Here is a 25,520-nt window from a genome sequence, read left to right as displayed (position 1 = left end):
AATAGCCCATAATGACAAAGTGAAAACAGTTTTTTTGCAAAATTAATAAAAAAATAAAAACAGAAGTACCTTATTTACATAAGTATTCAAACCCTTTGCGGCGGCAGGGTAGCCTAGTGGTTAGAGCATTGGACTAGTAACTGAAAGGTTGCAAGTTCAAATCCCCGAGCTGACAAGGTACAAAATCTGTCGTTCTGCCCCTGAACAGGCAGTTAACCCACTGTTCCTAGGCCGTCATTGAAAATAAGAATTTGTTCTTAACTGACTTGCCTAGTTAAATAAAGGTTAAATAAAGGTAAAATAAAGTAAAATAAAGACTAGAAATTGAGCTCTGGTGCATTCTGTTTCCATTGATCATCCTTGAGATGTTTCTACAACTTGATTGGAGTCCAATGATTGGACATGATTTGGAAAGACACACACCTGTCTATATAAGGTCCCACAGTTGACAGTGCATGTCAGAGCAAAAATCAAGCCATGAGGACAAAGGAATTGCCCGTAGAGCTCCGAGACAGGATTGTGTCGAGGCACAGATCTGGGGAAGGGTACCAGAAAATGTCTGCAGCATTGAAGATCCCCAAGAACACAGTGGCCTCCATCACTCTTAAATGGAAGAAGATTGGATCCACTAAGACTCTTCCTAGAGCTGGCCGCTCGGCCAAACTGAGCAATCAGGGGAGAAGGGCCTTGATCAAGGAGGTGACCAAGAACCTGATGGTCACTCTGACAGAGCTCCAGAGTTCCTCTGTGGATATCAGAGAACCTTCCAGAAGGACAACCACCTCTGCAGCACTCCAACAATCAGGCCTTTATGGTAGAGTGACCAGACGGAAGCCACTCCTCAGTAAAAGGACATGACAGCCCACTTGGAGTTCCTCAAAAGGCACCTAAAGACTCTCAGACCATGAGAAACAAGATACTCTGGTCTGATGAAACCAAGATTGAACTCTTTGGCCTGAATGCCAAGCTTCACCTCTGGAGGAAACCTGGCACCATCCCGACAGTGAAGCATGGTGGTGGAAGCATCATGCTGTGGAGATGTTCTTCAGCGGCAGGGACTGGGATACTAGTCAGGATAGAGGCAAAGATGAACGGAGCAAAATACAGAGAGATCCTTGATGAAAACCTGCTCCAGAGCTATCAGGACCTCAGACTGTGGCGGTTCACATTCCAACAGGACCACGACCCTAAGCACACAGCCAAAGACAGCTTCGGGAAAAGATTTTGAATGTCCTTGAATGGCACAGCCAGAGCCCAGAATTTAACCCAATCAAACCACTACTGGAGAGACCTGAAAATAGCTGTGCTATTCCTATATAAATCATTTTTCCAGATCCTTGATATCTGTCACGTTCGATAGAATAAATGTTGGACCAAGGCGCAGCGGATGTTGAGTTCCACATTATTTATTAGAAAGTGAAACTAAGTAAAGACAAAAACAAATAAACAATAAACTAACAACGAACCGTGACTACAGAGATGCTACGTGCAATAACTCAAAACAATATCCCATAAACACAGGTGGGAACAAACACTACTTAAATATGATCCTCAATTAGAGACAACGATTACCAGCTGCCTCTAATTGGGAATCATACAAATCACCAACATAGAAAAACAAACCTAGATCCCACATAGAAATACTAGACTAACCCCCCAGTCACGCCCTGACCTACTCTACCATAGGAAATAAGGACTCTCTATGGTCAGGACGTGACAATATCCTTCGTCTGCTCATATGAACTACCCTCTTCAACTCAAACCATATGTTTTCAATGGGGATGAAGTCTGTAGACTGAACATGTTTGATTGTGTGGTCAATTAACCATTTATTTGTGGATTTAGATTAGTGCTTGGAGCTATTGTAGGGATGTGCATCTCTCCTTTCATCAACGATTCGATACGCGTCTTGACGCATGGGCTCTGATACGATACAGTAACCATATTTTTTTGTTTGAAATTATTCGGCACCTGAGCTGAGCCCTTGGGCAGACTGAGCATCTACCACCTCACTATCAGATTAGGGGTGGGGCAAATGTATGGTTTTTGTCCCCCCACTTCTTATCTGAACTTATCATCACCCACTGATTTTGTTTTTACAGATTGAAAATGTTTTGAGCTAGTACTATGTCAATATATATGTCTAGAAATTAGCACGGAATTTAGACAATTAATATAATGCAGTTTTGGATTTTACCCGTCTCGAAAGCAAATGGTTTAGACCATTTGGAATTTGACAGAGAGCTTCTACTGCTCTGAGCAATGAATGCGAAATGACTGTTGTCCTTTATGAAATTACCCTGTTCATGTAACAATGACCAAAGACACTGACTCTTTAAAGCAAAACTAACAAAACTATTTGTTCATGTAACAATGAACAATGTAAATCAAATCTGAATGATTGAAAACCCCAATCAGCAGTTGGATACCAGTTGGGTCCACTCTAGTAGGCTACACAACTCTGGTAAAACACCATGTTCTACAGTGCATTTAGTAACAATGACCCAGGAAATTGCATTGGTTGTCACTGAACTAATAAATCCTCTGATTTGAAATTGTGAAAGCCATTTTACAAGCATCTGAATGCTGAAGGTGCCAGATGAATTGCATATTACAAGACCAGGGATAGGCCGACCTCTCGTTGGCGGGAGCATCTGTGTCTTGCGCACATCTGTGCACATCTGTGTCTTGCGCGTTATCCGACAGTCATAGGCAGTTACATGCATAAATGTTTGAACTGAAGGAGAGTACCCATTCATTCAGTCAACAGATGAGATATTTTCAGAAATAATACAAAGAGTAAAACAATATTAGTGAACCGATTTAATACGTTTTGAATCAGTTTTCTGACCGATGCATTCTTAATTTGGATTGGTTTGGGCTCCCACAGACTGATGCACTCATATCTTAAACATTTGAACCTGCACCGATGAGTATCGGTGAATCGTTGCATCCCTATGTTATTGTCTTGCTGGATCATTGCTGCCAAGTGTCAGCCTCCTGGCCAAAGAGCTCTATTTTCATTTCATCTGACCATAGATAGCACCGCCGGGATAAACGGCACTGGCACTTGGATTGGAACCGGGGCTGTGGTCAGATGACCTGAAATAGAGCTGTTTAGCCATGCACACCAGTGGTGGGTTTGGCATTGAACAACATATGCAGAAAATGAGGTACTCCATTCATACCTATGGTGAAATAGGGTGGGGGATCTTTGATGTTATGGGGCTATTTTGCTTCCACTGGTCCTGGGGCCCTTGTTAAGGTTATGGGGCTCTTTTGCTTCCACTGGTCCTGGGGCCCTTGTTAAGGTTATGGGGCTATTTTGCTTCCACTGGTCCTGGGGCCCTTGTTAAGGTTATGGGGCTATTTTGCTTCCACTGGTCCTGGGGCCCTTGTTAAGGTTATGGGGCTATTTTGCTTCCACTGGTCCTGGGGCCCTTGTTAAGGTTATGGGGCTCTTTTGCTTCCACTGGTCCTGGGGCTCTTGTTAAGGTTATGGGGCTATTTTGCTTCCACTGGTCCTGGGGCCCTTGTTAAGGTTATGGGGCTCTTTTGCTTCCACTGGTCCTGGGGCCCTTGTTAAGGTTAATTGAACCATGAACATTACCAAGTAGGCTACCAGGACTTTTTTGCCAAAACCTGGTTTTCTCTGCCAGGAGGCTGACACTTGGCCGCAAGTGGATCTTCCAGCAAAACAATAGCCCCAACGTAATTGTCAGAGTCGTGTGTATAGGTGGCAGGGAAGTCAGGCGCAGGAGAGTCAAACGGAGTGTAAAATTGAGTCTTTTAATGAATGTCCACGTAACATGCTCCATAACACTAATAAGAACAGAATATTAACAAACATGGGTACGAGGACCCGTCGCACACCTATACAACAAACACAACACTGACAACAAACAATCTCTGACAAAGACATGAGGGGAAACAGAGGGTTAAATACACAACAGGTAATGAATGGGATTGAAAACAGGTGTGTGGGAAGACAAGACAAAACCAATGGAAAATGAAAAATGGATCAATGATGGCTAGAAGACCGGTGACGTCGACCGCCGAGCACCGCCCGAACAAGGAGAGGCAACGATTTCGGCAGAAGTCGTGACACTAATTGACCACAAAATCTACATTTTGCAAAGGCCATCTCAGCCTCTGGACCCTATTGAAAATCTGTGGTTTTAATTGAAGAGGGCAGTCCATAAGTGCATATGAAGGATATCAAGGATCTGGAAAGGTTCTGTATGAATGAATGGTCTAAGATGCCTCCCACAGTTCTCTAACTCATACACCATTTTAGAAAAAGGCTCAGTGTAGTTATCCTTGCAAGGGGAGGGTGCTATAGTATTGAAAATAGGGGTGCTAATCATTTTGACCCACATCTTTTTTTTATTACTTGTAAAGTAAAGACACATTCATAGAAAATGACTCAAGTAAAAGTGAAGTCACCCAGTAAAATACTACTTGAGTAAAAGTCAAAGTACTTGGTTTTAAATATACTTAAGTATTAAAAGTAAAAGTATAAATCATTTCAAGTTCCTTATATTAAGCAAAACGGACAGCATAATTGTCTTTTATTTTTTAAATTGACACTCAGACATAGGTTAGTGAGTTCACTAGATCAGAGGCAGTAGGGATCACCAGGGATGTTCTCTTGATAAGTGTGTGAATTGGACCATTTTCCTGTTAAAATGTAACAAGTACTTTGGGTGTCAGGGAAAATGTATGGAGTAAAAAGGTCATTATTTTGTTAAGGAATGTATTTAAGTAAAAGGAGCCAAAAATATAAATAGTAAAGTACAGAGCCAAAACACTACCTAAGTAGTACTTTATACCACTGAAAATCTCTTTCTCTGTATAAGTGACTTAGAATATGTGGACAACTACAAATACCTAGGTCTGGTTACGGTCTGGTTACAGTCTGGTTAGACTGTAAACTCTCCTTCCAGACTCACATCAAGCATCTTCAATCCAAAGTTAAATCTAGAATTGGCTTCCTATTTCACAACAAAGCATCCTTCTCTCATGCTGCCAAACATACTCTCGTAAAACTGACCATCTTACCGATCCTCGACTTCGGCGATGTAATTTACAAAATAGCCTCCAATACCCTACTCGATAAATTGGATGCAGTCTATCACAGTGCCATCCGTTTTGTCACCAAAGCCCCATATACTACTCACCACTGTGACCTGTATGCTCTCGTTGGCTGGCCCTTAATACTCGTCGCCAAACCCACTGGCTCCAGCTCATCTACAAGACCCTGCTAGGTAAAGTCTCCTCAGATTACTGCACCTGTACATAGCCCACCTATAATTTAGCCCAAACAACTCCCTCTTCCCCTACTGTATTTATTTATTTATTTTGCTCCTTTGCACCCCATTATATTTATTTCTACTTTGCACATTGTTCCACTGCAAATCTACCATTCCAGTATTTTACTTGCTATATTGTATTTACTTTGCCACCATGGCCTTTTTTTTGCCTTTACCTCCCTTATCTCACCTCATTTGCTCACATATTATATAGACTTATTTTTATACTGTATTATTGACTGTATGTTTGTTTTACTCCATGTGTAACTCTGTGTTGTTGTATGTGTCGAACTGCTTTGATTTATCTTGGCCCAGTCGCACTTGTTCTTAACTTGCCTACCTGGTTAAATAAAGGTGAAATAAATAAATAAAAATAAGGATAAAAGAATACAGTTTTCCCATTTCTTTGAAAATATAGCTCTGTATTTTTTGCTAATCTTTATCAAGGGTGCCAACAATTATGAACCTGACTGTATTTCAGACTTCAGGTATGACAGGGATAGGCTAGATGTCTGTTGTCCAGAAATCCAACCCCATCATCCTCAGGAGTTGATCTACCCACTCTCTGACATGCTACAACACCTTCATACACTGGCTGTTCGTGGGGGTTTCGCGAGGGCAAGGCAAGCTTGATCGGGCCGACATGTCTGGGCATGTCAAAATGCCCCCGCTGCCAGTATCAACAATTACTGTTGGCCAAGGAATCAGGAACAAATCGGCTCAGCGGGGTGAATCCCTGCCAGTCTAGGCATGTTCCTTTTGACCCACATATATTTCTGTCTCTCCTTTCTCAGAGCGCAAATCAATACTCGGCGGCGCATCACACCTCTGCTCAGTGAGGCTGAGTGGGAGCCTTGTCAGAGAGTCTGATGGCTGATGACGGGGGGAGATGTCAAAACTCACCTGATTTGTTCCTCCTGGTTGCCGAAAATCGCTTCCAGTCGAGCTCTGCTGTGTATACGGAAAGATGTTTATGCAAGCGTCTGCTGACTCCACAGAAGTACAGAAGAGCGACAGACTTTCCGGGGGAGAGAGGTACAGAGAGTACAGGTTTGGGTGGATGCGTCTGTATACTTTTGGAGGTCAACAAACTTTGCCCTGATAACGTCAAGGCAAAAAAACACGCTGATGCTTCTCGTCGAGGGCTAGGAATGACAAGCCAATCTCGTTTCTCACTGAACAAAATTATAATCCGGGGTATAGAGGAGCGTTTATAGTCCTTTGATATCTTGATATGACCCCATCCGCAGTATCCCACCCCAAAAAAGATGAGGTTGATGTGTGGCCTCTTTGTGATAAATCTAAGACACGAGAAGATTTAAGTAAAAATAGGCAACTGTAATAATGAATTCTGCCTCTATGCCTCTCTGAGTGAGGCGTACTGTCAAGAACACAGGGAAAGCTTCAACTGTTTTTTTTCTCCTCAGTTTTTCATCAAAGTGGAGTTTGTGGACATAGGGGAGGGGATGGGGATCTTTCGAAACTGCTACAGAGAAAGTTTTGTCACATCTTTTGAGAGGCAGAAGTGTTCTGGGATGAGGGTAAGTAATCCTACAATCACCTTCGTTGCAGAAACCCTCTCAGTCCTCGATCAAATCACTTTTCAACTCAAACACCCATGTCTGCTGGTAGAGTATCCTCCAGGGGACACTCTCGGTGACAAACGGCAAATTGAAGGATTCACAGCTGGTGTATTCATTACTGCCAGGAGAGGTGTGTGGGAGACAGCTAGCTAGATGAATCCAGACTGTAGGTAGCTCAGGTTTCCCATTTGGTGTTCTTGTTTTTTGTCTTTGTGGCCCAATTTCGTCCAGATACATTTTGTTTGAGGGAGAGTAGACCGCTCTGTCACCTGTTGGTCATCACTTCACTTGAGAGTTCACTGACAAGAGGTGACAAGACAAATGCCACCCAACCAATTGGTGCTCTTCTTGCTTGAGTCACTGGCTTGAAAGCCATAATATCAAATATAATAGTAATATCATAATCATATTAACAACATATAATATGCCATTATAGCAATCGGAATGTCAAATAGGAACCTTACAACACGTTGAATAGGAAAAAATAGCATAGACCAAGGCAGAGAGCCAGAGAAGTGTGTGTGTATACAATATGCAAACATGACACTGACAACCTTGGCTAGCTAACCGCAGCTCTATGCAATAGACCCTTCCCCAAAGTCCAACCCGTGTTGGTCTACGTCGAGCGACGGACTGAGGCTCTCTGTGGCTGGGTCACAACTGTCTTGTTATTATCTGGAGACGACAGGCACTAATTATTGTGTACCGAGCGCTTTGAGCTGCAGCAGAGAGAGACTAATTAAAGGGTGCTTTGTGACTCACTTTTCGACTGGTGATGAGCACTCATTTATTGGGTAGGTTCTGCTGTCTAACTGTAGGTGGTGGGCTCCATAAATACTGTGCAACTGCTCTCGACATCCGATGCAACGACAGCAGAACCTCAGTGGCCTTCTATAGGCTTTCTAGTTCTGATCTACCAGTAGAAAAACACCTCTCCATCTCTCCTCACTAACTAGGAGAAATCGTCACATATTTAAAAAAAATCTTCAATATCTTCACTCTGATTTTGGTTAATTAATTATGTGGGAGTGTGACCTTGGAACTGAGGACAAGTTCAGTGGAATGGCCCCCTTCTGTAGAACAGATTTGACTAATGGTGGAACTACATACAGTGGGGAGAACAAGTATTTGATACACTGCCGATTTTGCAGGTTTTCCTACTTACAAAGCATGTAGAGGTCTGTAATTTTTATCATAGGTACACTTCAACTGTGAGAGACAGAATCCAGAAAATCACATTGTATGATTTTTGCATGACATAAGTATTTGATCACCTACCAACCAGTAAGAATTCCAGCTCTCACAGACCTGTTAGTTTTTCTTTAAGAAGCCCTCCTGTTCTCCACTCATTACCTGTATTAACTGCACCTGTTTGAACTCGTTACCTGTATAAAAGACACCTGTCCACACACTCAATCAAACAGACTCCAACCTCTCCACAATGGCCAAGACCAGAGAGCTGTGTAAGGACATCAGGGTTAAAATTGTAGAGCTGCACAAGGCTGGGATGGGCTACTGGACAATAGGCAAGCAGCTTGGTGAGAAAGCAACAACTGTTGGCGCAATTATTAGAAAATGGAAGAAGTTCAAGATGACGGTCAATCACCCTCCTCGGTCTGGGGCTCCATGCAAGATCTTAGGGCATCAATGATCATGAGGAAGGTGAGGGATCAGCCCAGAACTACACGGCAGGACCTGGTCAATGACCTGAAGAGAGCTGGGACCACAGTCTCAAAGAAATCCATTAGTAACACACTACGCCGTCATGGATTAAAATCCTGCAGCGCACGCAAGGTCCCCCTGCTCAAGCCAGCGCATGTCCAGGCACATCTGAAGTTTGCCAATGACCATCTGGATGATCCAGAGGAGGAATGGGAGAAGGTAATGTGTTCTGATGAGACTCCACCTGCCGTGTTTGGAGGAAGAAGGATGAGTACAACCCCAAGAATACCATCCCAACATGGGTCTGCCTACCCATGTCAGAGACGCAAACTCGGTCTCAACCTTTAAGTTTTTACTGAAGACTCATCTCTTCAGTGCGTCATATGATTGAGTGTAGTCTGGCCCAGGAGTGGGAAGGTGAACGGAAAGGCTCTGGAGCAACGAACCGCCCTTGCTGTCTCTGCCTGGCCGGTTCCCCTCTTTCCACTGGGATTCTCTGCCTCAGGGGCTGAGTCACTGGCTTGCTGGGGCTCTCTCATGCCGTCCCTGGAGGGGGTGCGTCACCTGAGTGGGTTGATTCACTGTTGTGGTCATCCTGTCTGGGTTGGCGTCCCCCCCTTGGGTTGTGCCGTGGCGGAGATCTTTGTGGGCTATACTCAGCCTTGTCTCAGGATGGTAAGTTGGTGGTTGAAGATATCCCTCTAGTGGTGTGGGGGCTGTGCTTTGGCAAAGTGGGTGGGGTTATATCCTTCCTGTTTGGCCCTGTCCGGGGGTGTCCTCGGATGGGGCCACAGTGTCTCCTGACCCCTCCTGTCTCAGCCTCCAGTATTTATGCTGCAGTAGTTTATGTGTCGGGGGGCTGGGGTCAGTTTGTTATATCTGGAGTACTTCTCCTGTCCTATTCGGTGTCCTGTGTGAATCTAAGTGTGCGTTCTCTAATTCTCTCCTTCTCTCTTTCTTTCTCTCTCTCTCGGAGGACCTGAGCCCTAGGACCATGCCCCAGGACTACCTGACATGATGACTCCTTGCTGTCCCCAGTCCACCTGGCCATGCTGCTGTTCCAGTTTCAACTGACCTGAGCCCTAGGACCATGCCCCAGGACTACCTGACATGATGACTCCTTGCTGTCCCCAGTCCACCTGGCCATGCTGCTGCTCCAGTTTCAACTTCCACCTGACTGTGCTGCTGCTCCAGTTTCAACTGTTCTGCCTTATTATTATTCGACCATGCTGGTCATTTATGAACATTTGAACATCTTGGCCATGTTCTGTTATAATCTCCACCCGGCACAGCCAGAAGAGGACTGGCCACCCCACATAGCCTGGTTCCTCTCTAGGTTTCTTCCTAGGTATTGGCCTTTCTAGGGAGTTTTTCCTAGCCACCGTGCTTCTACACCTGCATTGCTTGCTGTTTGGGGTTTTAGGCTGGGTTTCTGTACAGCACTTTGAGATATCAGCTGATGTACGAAGGGCTATATACATAAATTTGATTTGATTTGATTTGAACTGTGAAGCATGGAGGTGGAAACATCATTCTTTGGGGATGCTTTTCTGCAAAGGGGACAGGACGACTGCACCGTATTGAGGGGAGGATGGATGGGGCCATGTATCGCGAGACTTTGGCCAACAACCTCCTTCCCTCAGTAAGAGCATTGAAGATGGGTAAACAACCCGAAACACACAGCCAGGGCAACTAAGGAGTGGCTCCGTAACAAGCATCTCAAGGTCCTGGAGTGGCCTAGCCAGTCTCCAGACCTGAACCCAATAGAACATCTTTGGAGGGAGCTGAAAGTCCGTATTGCCCAGCGACAGCCCCGAAACCTGAAGGATCTGGAGAAGGTCTATATGGAGGAGTGGGCCAAAATCCCCGCTGCAGTGTGTGCAAACCTGGTCAAGAACTACAGGAAATGTATGATCTCTGTAATTGCAAACAAAGGTTTCTGTGCCAAATATTAAGTTCTGCTTTTCTGATGTATCAAATACTTATGTCATGCAATATAATGCAAATGAATTACTTAAAAATCAAACAATGTGATTTTCTGGATTTTTGTTTTAGATTCCGTCTCTCACAGTTGAAGTGTACCTATGATAAAAATTACAGACCTCTACATGCTTTGTAAGTAGGGAAACCCTACAAAATTGGCAGTGTATCAAATATACGTTCTCCCAACTGTACAAGCCTTGGATCTCAGGACAAGTTCAGTGGAATGGCCCCCTTCTGTAGAACAGATTTGACTAATGGTGGAGCTACATTCAAGCCTTGGATCTGGAGCATCTACCACCGTGTCCCCACAGGACAACATTCAGCAAGTAATGTGAGAGTGGCTAGTGTATTAGGGCCATCTCTAATTGGCCCACTATTCTCACCAGAAACTAAATGACCCACAGACACTGTGTCCCTCAGAGCCAACTGAAGACCACAGACGGCTACTGCTGCTCCTTTATGTTTCCATAAAAACAATCCTTTGCCGCTGACTGAGAGCCTACACAACTATTGGAAATGTAATTAAGGCTGGCAGCAGAGCCTTTTAAACGCTTGACTAGTGCAGAAACAAACTGCGCCCTTCAGACAAGCCAAAACTTCCATATGAGCGCGGCGGCGATCGATAAGAACCACCGTTTTCTGAGGGAAAATGCAGAGGGAGGGGGAAAGATGCATTGCCTCACTTGACTGCCCTCAGTTTCTCACCCGCACATACTTAACTTGGCTCGGTGACACGAAAGCTCTTCTCCTAGAAAGCGAAATCACTTGTCGAAGCAATCTCGTGTGTCATTAAAAAGTAAACAAATATCTGCGGCGGTTCATGATGCTGCGTGACTGGACCTTTGGAGCATCTCGCTTTTGATGGAGGGAAAACCGGAGACATCTCTCTCCTCTCAACAGGTATTAAGGTGAGGCGAAGTTGAGAAACGCTTCAATCAAGCTCAATTACTCAGCAGGCGTTTACCGCGGACACTATTTCACATCGACAAAAGTAATTGTCATGGCTCAGCGAGACAATCATATCTGTTGTCTAAAGCCGCTATAAAGTGATACATCTTAACACAACAGCTCCCTTTCTCACAAACAGCTTTTGCCAATGGCCAACGTCTGAAGCTAGTGATTGAGCAATTATTGGACAGATTTGTCTAGCCCCCAGCAGTGCTTTTATTCACAGCTTCTGTAGATAGAGGCTTGGATCATGAGCCAACCTTTGGCTTTGTAGCCCCTACACTGTGTGTAAAGCTACACATCTCAGCACTTCCAGGAGTCCACTGGTCTGTACCAAACAGTGTTTCACGAGCTTGTAGCATTTACATCAGTTATCCAGAGCAACTAACAAGAGCAATTATGGTTAAGTGCCTTGCTCAATGGCACAGGCAGATTTATCACCTAGTCGGCTCGGGGACTTAAACCAGCGACCTTTCGGTTACTGGCCCAATGACATTAACTGCTAGGCTACCTGCCACCCTAAATATTCATGACGGAGCTAGAAACCAGCTGTTTCCCTCCAATTAAAGAGTGTGGAGATCCGCCATTTGCCAATAAATGAATGGCTCTCGTAGCACGCCCAGCAAACAACTGAAACAATAGCCCTGCATAGAGATTCCCATCTGTGGAATTAGGCCGGAAAGCGAGGCGTATATCAGGACTGGGCGTAGTGGAACAACTGGAACCTCCGTGTGTCCCTGGCCTACATTTGGCAACAGCTAACGGGAGGAGAGGAGTGAGGTTTTGAATGGGGAAGAAGGAAGAACTACTAGTATTACTGAGTCATGAGGCTGGAAACACTCTAGTCTAGCAGGTAAGAGACACATTCAGTTATCAAAGACCAGAAGCGGTGACGTGTCTCCGTGGCTACGGTGGTGGTGGTCCAAACTGAAAGCATCAGCCTTCAGAGAGGTGAAGAAGCTCGCTTCAAAGCCAGAGAGAAGTGAAGTCATTATTGGTAGGGGAGCCAAAACGATGTGATCAGCCGGTGAAGGTAGGGTAATGTTAGTGAGAGAATTCCCAGAGGACTTACCGTCAGGAGGCTGGGCTGGTGTGAAGTGAACAGGTTTGTCTGGAGGAGATAAAAGAGAGAGAGGGAGTTAGAAAGGGTTTTTTAGTTAAGGGAAGACTGAAGGACTTTCCCATGGGGTGAGCCACAGTAATTGAGTTGCTCCAAAAAAGAGCAGAGATGATACTCCTCTGGCTTGGGTTTATCGAACAGGTTTTCATCTGAGTATCTGAGTGACGAGAGGTCCAATAGAGCTCACCAGAATGAACAATAATAATTGGTATTTTATGAAGAAACATACTCAGGTTTTTTTTCATTATTATCCTAGTAACCCTTTTCACGAATACATTTAAAAGAAATAGCTCAAATAGGCATATGATGAATGAAATATCCATTGAAGAGGACAACCTCTACACAGCAGAAAAGATTGGATCCCATCCCACCCCCATGTGGGGTTTTTCTTTCCAAATCGGTGAGTTAGCTAATTGTCTTCTCCCTTATACATGGTCCTGCTGCAACAATGCATGTGTTATGTACTGTTATAGTCAAATAGTACCAGGGTTGGGGTCATTTCTATTTCAACTCCAGTCAATTCAGGATTTACACTGAAATTCAAATTCCAATTGTCTTCACTGAGAAACATGTTGAACTGGAATTTGGCATACTTTCTGAACTGAAATTGAATTGTGTGTATTTATTTCATGAAAATAACTCAAAGTGTATTATTTTTTATTTCTTTCCCTCAGCCTCCTTGTGCCATTGAAATGCTCCGTCTGATTGTGTGTGTGGGTGTCGATACAAATGATTACATATTTACATACACAGCCTTGATTGACGTATAGGATCGTCTAGACTCCGCATACCCATTTAAAAGTAGAAGGATACATATGTAAATAAACAATGAATGTTCATTGGTTAGAAAATTCAGATCAGATTGTGATGTCATGATCTGGGCCAAAAACTCCAATCACACCTGAACAGGTTGAAACTCCGGGCATTTTTTACAAACAGCTCTTTCACAATTTCAGAGTGTTATTTGGACCTCATAGTATGGAAATATCAAGCAAAGAACAGGAAATGACTTAACTGAACTGCCCCTTTAATCAAGATCTAATGCATTATTCTATTTGAATTATACTCTCGACAGTGTTAAATGCCTTCAGCGTTAAACTGTATTTGACTGGGTGTTGATTCGTCTTGAACCTTCTGCTCAGACAACACATCTGACACAGGATTCTAGTACTCAGAAATAGCCTGGAATGTCTAATGCACATGACACTGAATAAAGCAGTGCTGAAAATGCCATACGTCAGGTACTGTGGTGGAACACCTATGTGGGTGTCTGAAAACAAATTGGGACTCCAGTGATACTGGGCTGTTCCTATTTTAATCCCGTTGCACAGAGCCAATTAACACTCATTGATATAAAGCTTTGAAGACTTTACTGAAAACTGTCATTCAGGTAAAACACAAACCAATTAAGTGTAACTTCGAAGACAGACAGTCCCCATTCTACAACTTACAGACAATATGTCACCCGCAAACACACTCGCTCTCCAAAACGTCACTCTAGTGTCGCTTAATGGTAATGTTGCTGCTCATCTACCAGCCACCAGGCAAAGCACAGAAAGAAGCTAATTCACCACCAGACCATTTTCAATTTAGGCCGATAACCACTCCAAGTGGGGACATTGTCCATGCCAAGAGCTTTCTCTCTCGTCCAAAGTCATTTCATCTGGCTACTTTATCCCACAGTTCAAAGTTAATGCCAAAGGCTTTGGGGAGAGAAAGGACTAAAAAGGAAGGCTGCTTGGGCTGTGCATTGAAGGAAAGCTGACTTTTAGCAGCTGAGAGATCCCCCCCACACACACACTTCATTCAGCCTCAGCCTTTCAGATACGCCGGCAGAGGTCAAGTGGACCAGTCTTTCATATCTTAAGGTAGAGACTTCAGACACTCTATGGTGTTGTATAGTCTATGTCAAATAAGCGACATCCTACTGACCCATTACTTTACCAAAAGCCATGCTTGCATACTCATTCAGCATTCCCCCAAGTATACTAAAAGCCTTCACACTATTGAACAAGACACACAGACACATGCTGGCTACAGAGAGACCAAGGGAGTACGTTGTAGCATGGTGTGTGTGTGTGTGTGTGTGTGTGTGTGTGTGTGTGTGTGTGTGTGTGTGTGTGTGTGTGTGTGTGTGTGTGTGTGTGTGTGTGTGTGTAGTAGTAGTAGTAGTATTGGTGGACGTACAGTTGTTGAGGAAGAGCAGCACGGCGAAGCCCAGCGTGGAGGTGGCCAGCAGGATGAGACATATGTTACAGGGGATCATAAAGTAGCGCACCACCAGGGACACCTTGTGTTGGTACATCCGGTCCCGCTCTGGGGGCGGCGTGGGGTAATGGCAGCTGGTCATACTCCACTTCCAGAGTGCGTCCCCAACGGGGAGGTGCGGGTAACGGGGTGGGAGATGAAGAACCACGGAATAAAGATGACACGCGAAACAAGGCTAGAGGAGGAGAGAATGATAGGCTGGGTAATGGCTGGTAGATTCAGCTCTGACTCAAGCTGTGTTCCACCGTGGGGAGGGAGTTGCAGTTGCTTTCAGAAAGACACGGCCAGAAGCTTTTAGAGGTTTCCAGGCAACTAATTTAGGAAACTAATAACATCCATTTGTGGGAAGAGGACAGACGGGTCTGGGCCTCCGCTCCTACAGCCCCCCACCTGCCCACACTACCTCCATTTTAATCCAAGCACTGGAAGGGGACCACGACAGATTGTATGTGTGGGGAGTGAGGAAACATACAGTATGAACGTGTATGTGTGAACCAACCACACGTATGTGCACCTGAAAGTTAAAGTAATTCAAGTAAAGTAATTCCACAGTAAGGAGCCTCCTTGATCTCTTCACCGCCTTGGTCAACAATTCCACTTCCCACTGGTCTCCCGGCAGCCCTCAAGACAAAATGAACCAGGCACCACTGCGCTTCCACAGTATTCGTCAAGAGTAGGCGGGGAGCATCTTCCTTCAGCCTCCTGTGGCTGATAAACTGGGAGCCTTGGGGCTAGAGCTCCGGCAGCTCTGAAGCTGTAAAGACATTCATTAGCAGCCTCCTTTTCTTTTCCTTACAAAACGCTACAAGTAAAACAAGAACAACTGCTTCTTTGTATTCTTTGTGCCCGCAAGCTTATTGTTCCGTATAGCTCCAGTCAGCACCAAAATAAAGCCAGCAATAACACGACTGTCTCCTCCGAGCACAGAGCTGCCCCTGTTGTCGCGCTAGCGTAATTAGCGGGTGGCTAGTAAGCAGCTGCCCACCACTCGCTAAACCATATGCTCTCAGGAGTGTGAAGGGGGATATTTTTTTCCACTACCCCCTTTCCTGGTTTCAAAACAGTATGGCTCCCTTGCCACTCGCATTTGGGGGCCACCCCTGGGGTCCGGAGAAAGCAGGTCAGAAAAATGTTTAGAGAGTGGCGGGAAGTTGGGAGGGAAACTATTTACGTGCCCCTTCTCTGTCCCTTAGCGCAAGTCGTCTTCTCCTTTTGCGCTGTTCCACCAGAGACCGGCTATACAGAAGTGACAAGCCACAGCCGACACTAACTGGAGAAAAATAAACACAAAGAAACAGAGAGAGAAAAAGAGAGAAAAAGACTGTTAAGACATTAACAGAATCACTGAAGACTGTGTTTCTCTATCTTTCTTTGTGTCCACACAATGGCATATTCACCCAAAAATAAAATGGGGGGGGGGGGCTCTTGTTACTTCCCTCTGTCCGAGAGTGTGACTTGTTTTTCTCCTTTTCTGAAAAACTGTTGCTTATTCACACATTTTTCATTGAGGAGAAGCTGGCTCAATCTCGGTCTTTTCTCAAGCATCCATTCCTCCTGGCTGTTCCTCTTCCAGAAGCTACTCCCGGTTCCTGACGCTCACCTTCAAGTTGTTCCTCCGAGGGACAAGGCCATTCACTGGCAGCCAAAACAACAACTTGGAGCTCCGCGTATTTATAGAGTACTCACAGCGCACACAGTCCCCAGGCAGCAGGTAGTCCACTGTGTCAATACACTTCGCTGCTCGGCCAGCCAAGCCCCAGCCAACGAGCGAGAGAGAGAGAAGCCAGCCAGCGGGCTGCAGATAGAGACAACCAGAGCAGAGCGGGAGAGCGATAGAGTGAGAGATGAAAGAGAAGGCGAGCGTTGGCGCCTGACACTTGGTCCACCTCTTGCATTTTACAACAGCGGCTGAGTGTGTCGTCTCTTGATCACCGTCACTATTCGGAGCAGTGCTTCTCCCTGCCTGCCTCAGCTCTGACGAAAAGACAGCGTGGCGAGGAGAGGGGGAGTGAAAGAGAGGGTCTGTCTCTAACAAAGAGGGGAGGGAGAAGGGGAAAGATGAGGGAAAATAAAAGCTTCAGGGAATACTTGAGTCCTGTTGGGGTGGAGGGCAGCAACAGTGAAATAAATAATACAACTAGAGGGATTGGTGTCAAAGATGCGAACACCATCGTTTAATCCGAATGAGAAAGAAACTCCCGTCAAAGTCAAAGTCAACTGAAAGGTTTCTGACACACAAAAAAACGTGTAATTTAATGACGTGAATTACTAAACCAAGGGGGAATCAAAAGCTAATCTTCTGGCAATGTGCCTTTGTAGAACCCCGCCTATACACTTCACATGAATAAGCCCATATTCAATTAAAAACATATTCAAACTGTTGATTTTTGTTTGCCTCGCTCATGCCATCGTGCCACGTGTTTGTTCCCCTTTCCCCCACGATAAATAACAGACAACTGAATATCCCGCAGGTCTGGCGACTGATCTGAGGAGAACAAATTTGGACTTAAATCCTGTAATTTGATGTGCTTTTTTAAAGAACTATTTACATTTCTGTTCAGACACTTATGAGGTCAAAATCGTGGGGCGGTTCCGCCTTGTTTTGAAACACCCCCATACGTCAATATCTACTTACACCAACACAATAGCAAGTGATCATCGGAGCAACACAGATGCAAGGCGGCATATATCAAATATTTATGTTCTTTCACTCACTCTCTTTCACCCGATCAATACCCCACACACACACACACAATGCATAGACATGAATGAATGCGCACACACACGCAGACATGCGTAGACACACGCACACTGATGCATAAAGTAACTGCAGTTATACAGAAAAGGCAAGAGCAAACTATCTCATTGTGCCACACCTACAAACAAACACGAACCAGACACATTTCTCTCTCTCTCAAACACACACACACACACACACACACTGTGCATTTATTTCAGTCTCTCTCTGACATACACTCACACATACAGACGTGGTGGGGATCTGCTCTGGTCCTGCAGTCTGGAGGTAACCTCCCAGAGAACACAGGGTCACCCAGGTCCCTGTCAGCTCTGCCCTCGCGAGCAACATGACACCGTAGCCAGGTAGGTTACTTCAGCCCAGAGGTCTGCTTGAGCCCTCTTCCATTGCACATCAAGGCTGAGTGATGGACTGGGAAAAAGAAAAACAACCTCTATCTCTTTCTCTCTCTCCCCCTCTCTCTTAGACGTGGTACAGAAAGGGGCAATCAAATGATCTTCCTGCAGTGATCTACAGAACCTAAACCATGTGGAATCCATTCAGTAGAGGGCGCCACTGAGCCGTTGCTCTTCGGATCCACTCACTGTCGAGCCAACACGACCCAAATAAAATCCTCAGTTCACATCAAAGCTCATCTCTGATCAATTTTTTATGCTGATATTGCAAAAGGTTAACATCGATGTCAGAGAGCTTTGAAATGACTCCATTAAGGAGCCAAAGGAGTTGGACTGACCCCATATTTAACATGCTGATGGGCCAATCAAGAGGAGGTACAGTGACTTCACAAAGTATTGACACCCTTTTGTTGTGTTACAGCCCAAATTTAAATGGATTAAATGTAGATGTTCTGTCACTGGCCTACACACAATACCCCATAATGCCAAAGTGGAATTATGTTTTCAAAATGTCTACTAATTCATTTAAAATGAAAAGCTGAATGTCTTGAGTCAATAAGTATTCAATCCCTTTGTTATGGCAAGCCTAAATAAGTTCAGGAGTAAAATTGTGCTTAACAAGTTGCATGGACTCACAATAATTTAAAACATGTATGAAAAAGACCAGGTTGGTTTTCCAAAGCCTTGCAAAGAAGCTTACCTTTTGGAAGATGGGTAAATCTAAAAAAAAACTGACACTGAAAATTGCTTTGAGCATGGTGAGATATTAATTATTAATTACACTTTGGATGGTGTATCAATATACCCACTCACTACAATGATAAAGGTGTCCTTTCTAACTCTATTGCCGGAGAGGAAGGAAACCGCTCAGGGATTCCACCATGAGGCCAATGGAGACTTTAAAATAGTTACAGAGTTTAATGGTTGTGTTAGGAAAAACTGAGGATGGATCAACAACATTGTAGTTACAGTGCCTTGCGAAAGTATTCGGCCCTCTTGAACTTTGTGACCTTTTGCCACATTTCAGGCTTCAAACATAAAGATATAAAACTGTATTTTTTTGTGAAGAATCAACAACAAGTGGGACACAATCATGAAGTGGAACGACATTTATTGGATATTTCAAACTTTTTTAACAAATCAAAAACTGAAAAATTGGGCATGCAAAATTATTCAGCCCCCTTAAGTTAATACTTTGTAGCGCCACCTTTTGCTGTAGCGCAAAGTTCAAGGGGGCCGAATACTTTCGCAAGGGACTGTACTCCGCAATACTGTACAGGAAGCCTGTACAGATAAAAAATATTCCAAAACATGCCTTCTGTTTGCAATAAGGCACTAAAGTAAAACTGCCAAAAAATGGCAAAGAAATTAACTATGTGCTGAATACAAAGCGTTATGTTTGGGACAAATGCAACAACACATCACGCTTCATATTATCAAGCATGGTGGTGGCTGCATCATGTTATGGGCATGCTTGTCATCGGCAAGTACTAGGGAGTTTATGATAAAAATAATCTAAATAGAGCTAAGGACAGGCAAAATCCTAGTGGAGACCTGGTTCAGTCTGCTTTCCGACAGACACTGGGACACAAGTTCACTTTTCAGCAGGACAATAACCTAAAACACAAGGTTGCTTACCAAGATGACATTGAATGTTCCTGAGTGGCCTAGTTACAGTTGACTTAAATTAATCAAATACCAACTTGACAAAGCTTGAATAATTTTTGTTATGAATATTGTGCAAATATTGCACAATCCAGGTGTGCAAAGCTCTTAGAGACTCGCTGCCAAAAAAGTTCTATAATGTATTGTCTCAGGGGTGTGAAAACTTATGTAAATGAGATATGTCTAAAAACATGTTTTCACTAAGTCATTGTGGGGCATTGTGTTTAGAATATATATGGTGTTAAAAAAATATATTTAATCAATTCTGAATTCAGGCTGTAACATCAAAATGTGAAATAAGTCAAGGGTTATGAATACTTTCTGAAGGCACTGTACATGCCGCTTGTGTTATGTCTCTGTATTCTCGGAGCGCAAGATGCACCGTTTGGGTGATTGGTGACAAAAAGATTTGGATCAGAGTACATGTGAGAGCAGTGGAGTGCACGTCCTGGTCTTCCAGACGACCAACGTCTCGAAGCGAATTGATTAAAGGCTATTTGAAACAGCTGCACGCCGACACGAGTTACAACTTCGATCACGGTAAAAAGGGTTGGTTGTTTTTCAATGTTTGTGTGTGCAGTTGTGACATGAAGACAGTGTCTGATGTGACATGAATTATAGATGAGAAATTAGCTTTGTCCATAATCCAAAAGGAGGCAGGGAAGAGCTAAATTGAGATGGTCATATTGCCTTGTGAATCCAGCCCATGGAGCCTTGTGAGTCAAGCCCATGGAGACACCCAGACATTACGCCCTATCCAAGTTTCACCAGCAGGTGTGCGAATTGTCCGCCTCGGTATTAGCTCCAATCCCCATAAATTACAGCATTCTGGTGTTCAGCAGATTCCCAGACTTCCCAATCAACAGGGTGTCCAAGCTGCCGTCCACAAATTTGGATGCGGGAGGGATTGTAGCTGAGCATGGCTAACATCATTATCCTTCATTGGGTTTAGGAGTCACAGAGCAAGAGCGAGCAGAACAGACCGATTGTTGAGTTTGGGGATAGTAATCTAAAGTGAAATCTAAGTGGGATCGGGGATGTACCAATGTTCCAAAGCAGCGTGGTCTTTTCTTTAAACCATGACTCACGCCTTGACACATAGTAACGTGTTCATCCCTCCACTTGCAATCAATGAGCATGACGGTGACGCCCAGGGCTGATCTCAGCCCACTCGTTGCAGAAGAAACTGGAGCTGTTCCGGGTCAAGCTCTGCTGTTTTAACAGCCATTCTTGACTAATTTAGTAGCTGTCTACAGCTGACCCTGGTCATTATTGGTGCAGCTGGATTGTTGCTATGGGATGTTATTCTGCTGTCTATAGCTGATCCTAGTTCAGTTACTACTCCTCACCACCAGCACGGCCATCCAGTCATAATCTCCCTCCCCTTCTCCTCTTCCACCCATCTCCACATTTCTTTTAACGGACCCCTCCAAGATGGCATTTCTTGGCACCTATGGTCGTAACCTAAGGGTTGATCTTGGTCCTCCCACACCACTCCCATTGTGGCAGTACCCTGAAGGCTTAGCAGGGCCTATGTCTTGCCCCCTAGGCATCCCTGCCACCACTGCTACACTACTTTGTTAATGGAGAAGAGCTAACTAGCAGCAGCCACTCATTCATTAGCCCTGTGCTTTCTCAACGCCCCCCCATTAGTGCTAACAATAATGATCTGAGCGTTTAATACCCTCTTTGCTCCACTGCCTCGCCCTGTTTATTCATTTTTTTTTATCCCAGGCACTTTTCTCTTAATGGCCCTTGAAGAAATTATTCCAATGGGTTTGCACAGAGAGAGAGAGAAAAAAGGGAGGAGGGTAATGTAGGAAAGAACTGCGGGAGCTTTGTAGCTAGCGCCGATCTAGTTGGGGCCTCATGCTCTTTCATGTGGCGGGCATGTGGAGCGTAAATGTAAATGTGGCACTGGAGGATGGGGTGGTGTGTGTCAGGGTACAGACGGTGTCAGTCATCCAAGGAGAGAGCAGTTGTTGTTGTTGGCTTTGACAGACCTGACATTGCAGAGGTACAGTGATGGAGCTGGGGGTTGATTCAGGTGTCAGTCTCTGGCCCCGGCAGCGATCTGTCAACTAGGAAGCATTAGGGCGAAGTTACACACTCTATGCCAGAGGTGCACTTCACAATTCAGGCTCCTCCAGTTCCCTAGCCCGGCTAGCTATCGTTAGTTCGCTTGTTCCTTGATCAATGATTGCCACTGATTGGCTGGTGACTGAATGCACCTGGTTTCCCAGCTAAAAGGCAAACGAAAACCAGCAGGATCTTTGCACCCCTGGTCTATGCCATGGATACTACTGCAGATGTTGTGTCATGGTAACAGACAGTGTGAGACACTGAATGGCCACAGTAGTTTACCTGAAAGCTCTTTCCCCTGACAATGACCTGAGGTCAGAGTAGCCTACTATGGGATGGATACCAAGCAGTTAGAAGTTGTGAACAATGGTCACTCTGACAGAGCTCCAGAGTTCCTCTGTGGAGATGGGAAAACCTTCAAGAAGGACAGCCATCTCTGCAGCACTCCAACAATCAGGCCTTTATGGTAGAGTGGCCAGACAGAAGCTACTCCTCTGTAAAAGGTAAAAGGCACATGATTTGACAGCCCGCTTGGAGTTTGCCAAAAGGCACCTAAAGGACTCTCAGACCATGAGAAACAAGATTCTCTGGTCTGATGAAACCAAGATTGAACTATTTGGCCTGAATGCCAAGCGTCACCTCTGGAGGAAACCTGGCACCATCCCTACAGTGAAGCATGGTGGTGGCAGCATCATGCTGTGGAGATGTTTTTCAGCGGCAGGGACTAGGAGACTAGTCAGGATCGAGGGAAAGATGAATGGAACAATGTACAGAGTGATCCTTGATGAAAATCTGCTCCAGAGCGCTCAGGACCTCAGACTGGGTGAAGGTTCACCTTCTAACAGGACAACAACCCTAAGCACTCAGCCAAGACAACGCAGGAGTGGCTTCGGGACAAGTCTCTGAATGTCCTTGAGTGGCCCAACCAGAGCCCGTCCTTGAACCCAATCGAACATCTCTGGAGAGTCCTGAAAATAGCTGTGCAGCAATGCTCCCCATGCAACCTGACAGCGCTTGAGAGGATCTGCAGAGAAGAATGGGAGAAACTGCCCAAGTACAGGTGTGCCAAGCTTGTAGCATCATACCCAAGAAGACTCTAGGCTGTAATCACTACCAAAGGTGCTTCAACAATGTAGTGAGTAAAGGGTCTGAATACTTTCTGAATACACTTTAACAACAGTATGGCATGTCTACATGCACGTACACTTCTCCACGTACACTTCTCCACGCACACTTCTCCACGCACACTTCTCCACGTACACTTCTCCACGCACACTTCTCCACGCACACTTCTCCACGCACACTTCTCTACGCACACTTCTCCACGTACACTTCTCCATGCACACTTCTCCACACACACTTCGCCACGCACACTTCTCCACGCACACTTCTCCACATACACTTCTCCACATACACTTCTCCACGTACACTTCTCCACGTACACTTCTCCACGTACACTTCTCCACGTACACTTCTCCACGTACACTTACACTTCTCCACGCACACTTCTCCACGCACACTTCTCCACGCACACTTCTCCACGTACACTTCTCCATGCACACTTCTCCACGTACACTTCTTCACATACATGCATACACACGAGCCCCTTTTTACTTATCAAAGCTGACAGTGACAAGCTTTCATATGCTGGGACCTTTTCATTTGCATTTACAGTAATGAACTGGCTCTCTAACTCATACCCTTTCTCTCTATCCTCTACTCCCTGCTCATTCTCCATCAAGTCAGATCCTCTTAGATATCTGGGGGAATCTTAATTGGCACGTAATCCCCTTAGTTGAGAAGCCATCCAAGAAGAAATGTCTATAAATTATTTATATTCCTAATCAGACGCCTCACATTCAACTTCTCTTGCAGACAGCTTCGTGTTTTCGTAAATAATTGCATTCCTTTTAATAGGATACTGGGAAATGAGGCCAGGGTTGGCAGAAAAATATTTTTTTTCAACGAAGAAGATGAAGAGTTATAGTGATGAAATGAAACGTGTTCCTTGCAGACAGTGTAAAGATGGATATATGGCATCATTGTAAAGAAACGTGTTTGTTACAAAAGTCAGAGTAGATCATCTCCCCTGTGCTGTGTTACAGCAGCAGCATGTCCAGGGGAGATGTCTGTTGTTGAATTGAATTTATTTTGGGCAGCAGATATATACAACAAAATGCACAATGTGGACCCAGAGGATATCACTTGAAAGTATTCATTTAAAAAGCCTATTTCCAAAGTGGTCCTCGATGGTAAAACGAACTAACATGTAATGATTAAAAGACGAAATTACAAATAACCATAAATACATTAATTTATATTGACATCCTAAAAAGTGTCACTATTCACTGCACTTCTCCCTAACCTTAAAAATCAACCATATTAATTTCACATTGAAACAATCTATTCATTCATACCGATTCTTCAAATAAATACACCTGACCAGCAGTAGGGGCCCACAAGGGCCAATGGAGACGTTTGTCCTACTTAGACAACCTTGTACAAATGAAAAACTTTTAAAGCTAATTTTCTTTTTATTTGCATGATCTCCAAGGGAAGGCTATTCCATAGACAAATGCCTGTATAGAGAAACATGCTCCTCCCAATACTGTTTACTCTTGGGATTTTACAAGACATAACACTAGATCTGGTATTGTGACTGTGTTGGTTATAGACCAACCAACACAGAGAATAAACAGCTTCCTATGGTCATGGTGTGACAGCTACATCATTTAGGCCCATGCATTTCCGTTTCATCAGGATAATAATTGCTCCACAGTGTCAAAAGCTTTCTGCAGGTCTAACATGACCATACCTGTATAGTTCCCCTTCTCACGTTCCTGCTTGATATGGTCAAAAAGGTGGAGAAGGCATGTATCAGTGGACGGAGCTGTTCTAAAGCCAGAATGTAGTTCAGAAAGAAGTTTTAGCTCAAGAAGGTATCCCTCAAGTTGATTAAAAACAAATCTCTCAACAATGTTGGATAAGGTGCTGAGGATCGACACAGGCCTGTAGTTTCCTACATTTGTTTTACTGCTCTTTTTGTGGAGCGGAACCACCCAGGCTGTTTTGAGGTCATTTGTGATACCTTTGCTATGGTCAAAGTTGTAAATGAAAGACTGGCCATGGTTTCCAGGGTAGATGGGTAACTTCTTAACCAGAGATGAGGCTATAGTGGGAAAAAATGTGTTCAAATAATTTGCAACCTTTGCCTGGTCATAACATAAAACATCATCAATATCCAGGCCAATACTACAGGATTTTACCTTATGGGGAGTTTTTGAGCCAATGTCCTTAAACATTTTCCACAGTTTATGAGTTTTAGAAGTAGTCAGCATTTATGTAATGTTGGGATTTGGTCTTATCCATTTTGTATCTTGCCTGGTTTCTACAGTTAATATAACCATCATAATCTTGTTGTAGATGTGTCCTTCTGAGTCTGGCCAGGTAGTGATCCCTTTTCCTTATGAGGTCTTTTCCTTTTGAGTATTGTTTCATAGACCGTACCTTCGTGTATTTATTACCTGTCTCTAGTAGTAGTTGGGATTTCTTACGGGTACAGAAGGTTACCATATGATCACTAAAAACAATATTTAAGACTCCTGACTGACAGACGTTATCTTGATCTGATACAATAATCAAATCCAAAGTCCACACCCGGGATGGCTCAACAATCAGTTGTTTCAGTCCAAATATCTGATTAAAGTTGTACAAGGCATTTACTAGTGTACTTCTCTGGGGTGA

General features: G+C 44.3%; 1 protein-coding gene across 5 annotated transcripts in view; it reads right to left on the bottom strand.

Moving 5' to 3' along the window:
* The window catches only part of LOC109869661 (agrin), a 537,476-nt gene that overhangs the window by 290,385 nt on the left and 221,571 nt on the right, over window positions 1-25,520 (bottom strand). For 3 of the 5 annotated variants that reach the window (XM_031803590.1, XM_031803591.1, XM_031803593.1), the window contains one exon: window positions 12,561-12,599. In XM_031803590.1, the coding sequence (XP_031659450.1) occupies window positions 12,561-12,599 (39 nt within the window). Of the gene's footprint in view, window positions 1-12,560; window positions 12,600-14,795; window positions 16,874-25,520 lie in introns of those variants that run through there. The other 2 variants (XM_031803592.1, XM_031803594.1) reach the window with 1 other exon arrangement.

This window comes from Oncorhynchus kisutch, linkage group LG24, assembly GCF_002021735.2.
Source record: "Oncorhynchus kisutch isolate 150728-3 linkage group LG24, Okis_V2, whole genome shotgun sequence".
Classification (NCBI taxonomy): Eukaryota; Metazoa; Chordata; class Actinopteri; order Salmoniformes; family Salmonidae; genus Oncorhynchus; species Oncorhynchus kisutch.
Note: the sequence above shows the minus strand (reverse complement) of the source record. Positions and strands in the feature narration are given on the sequence as shown.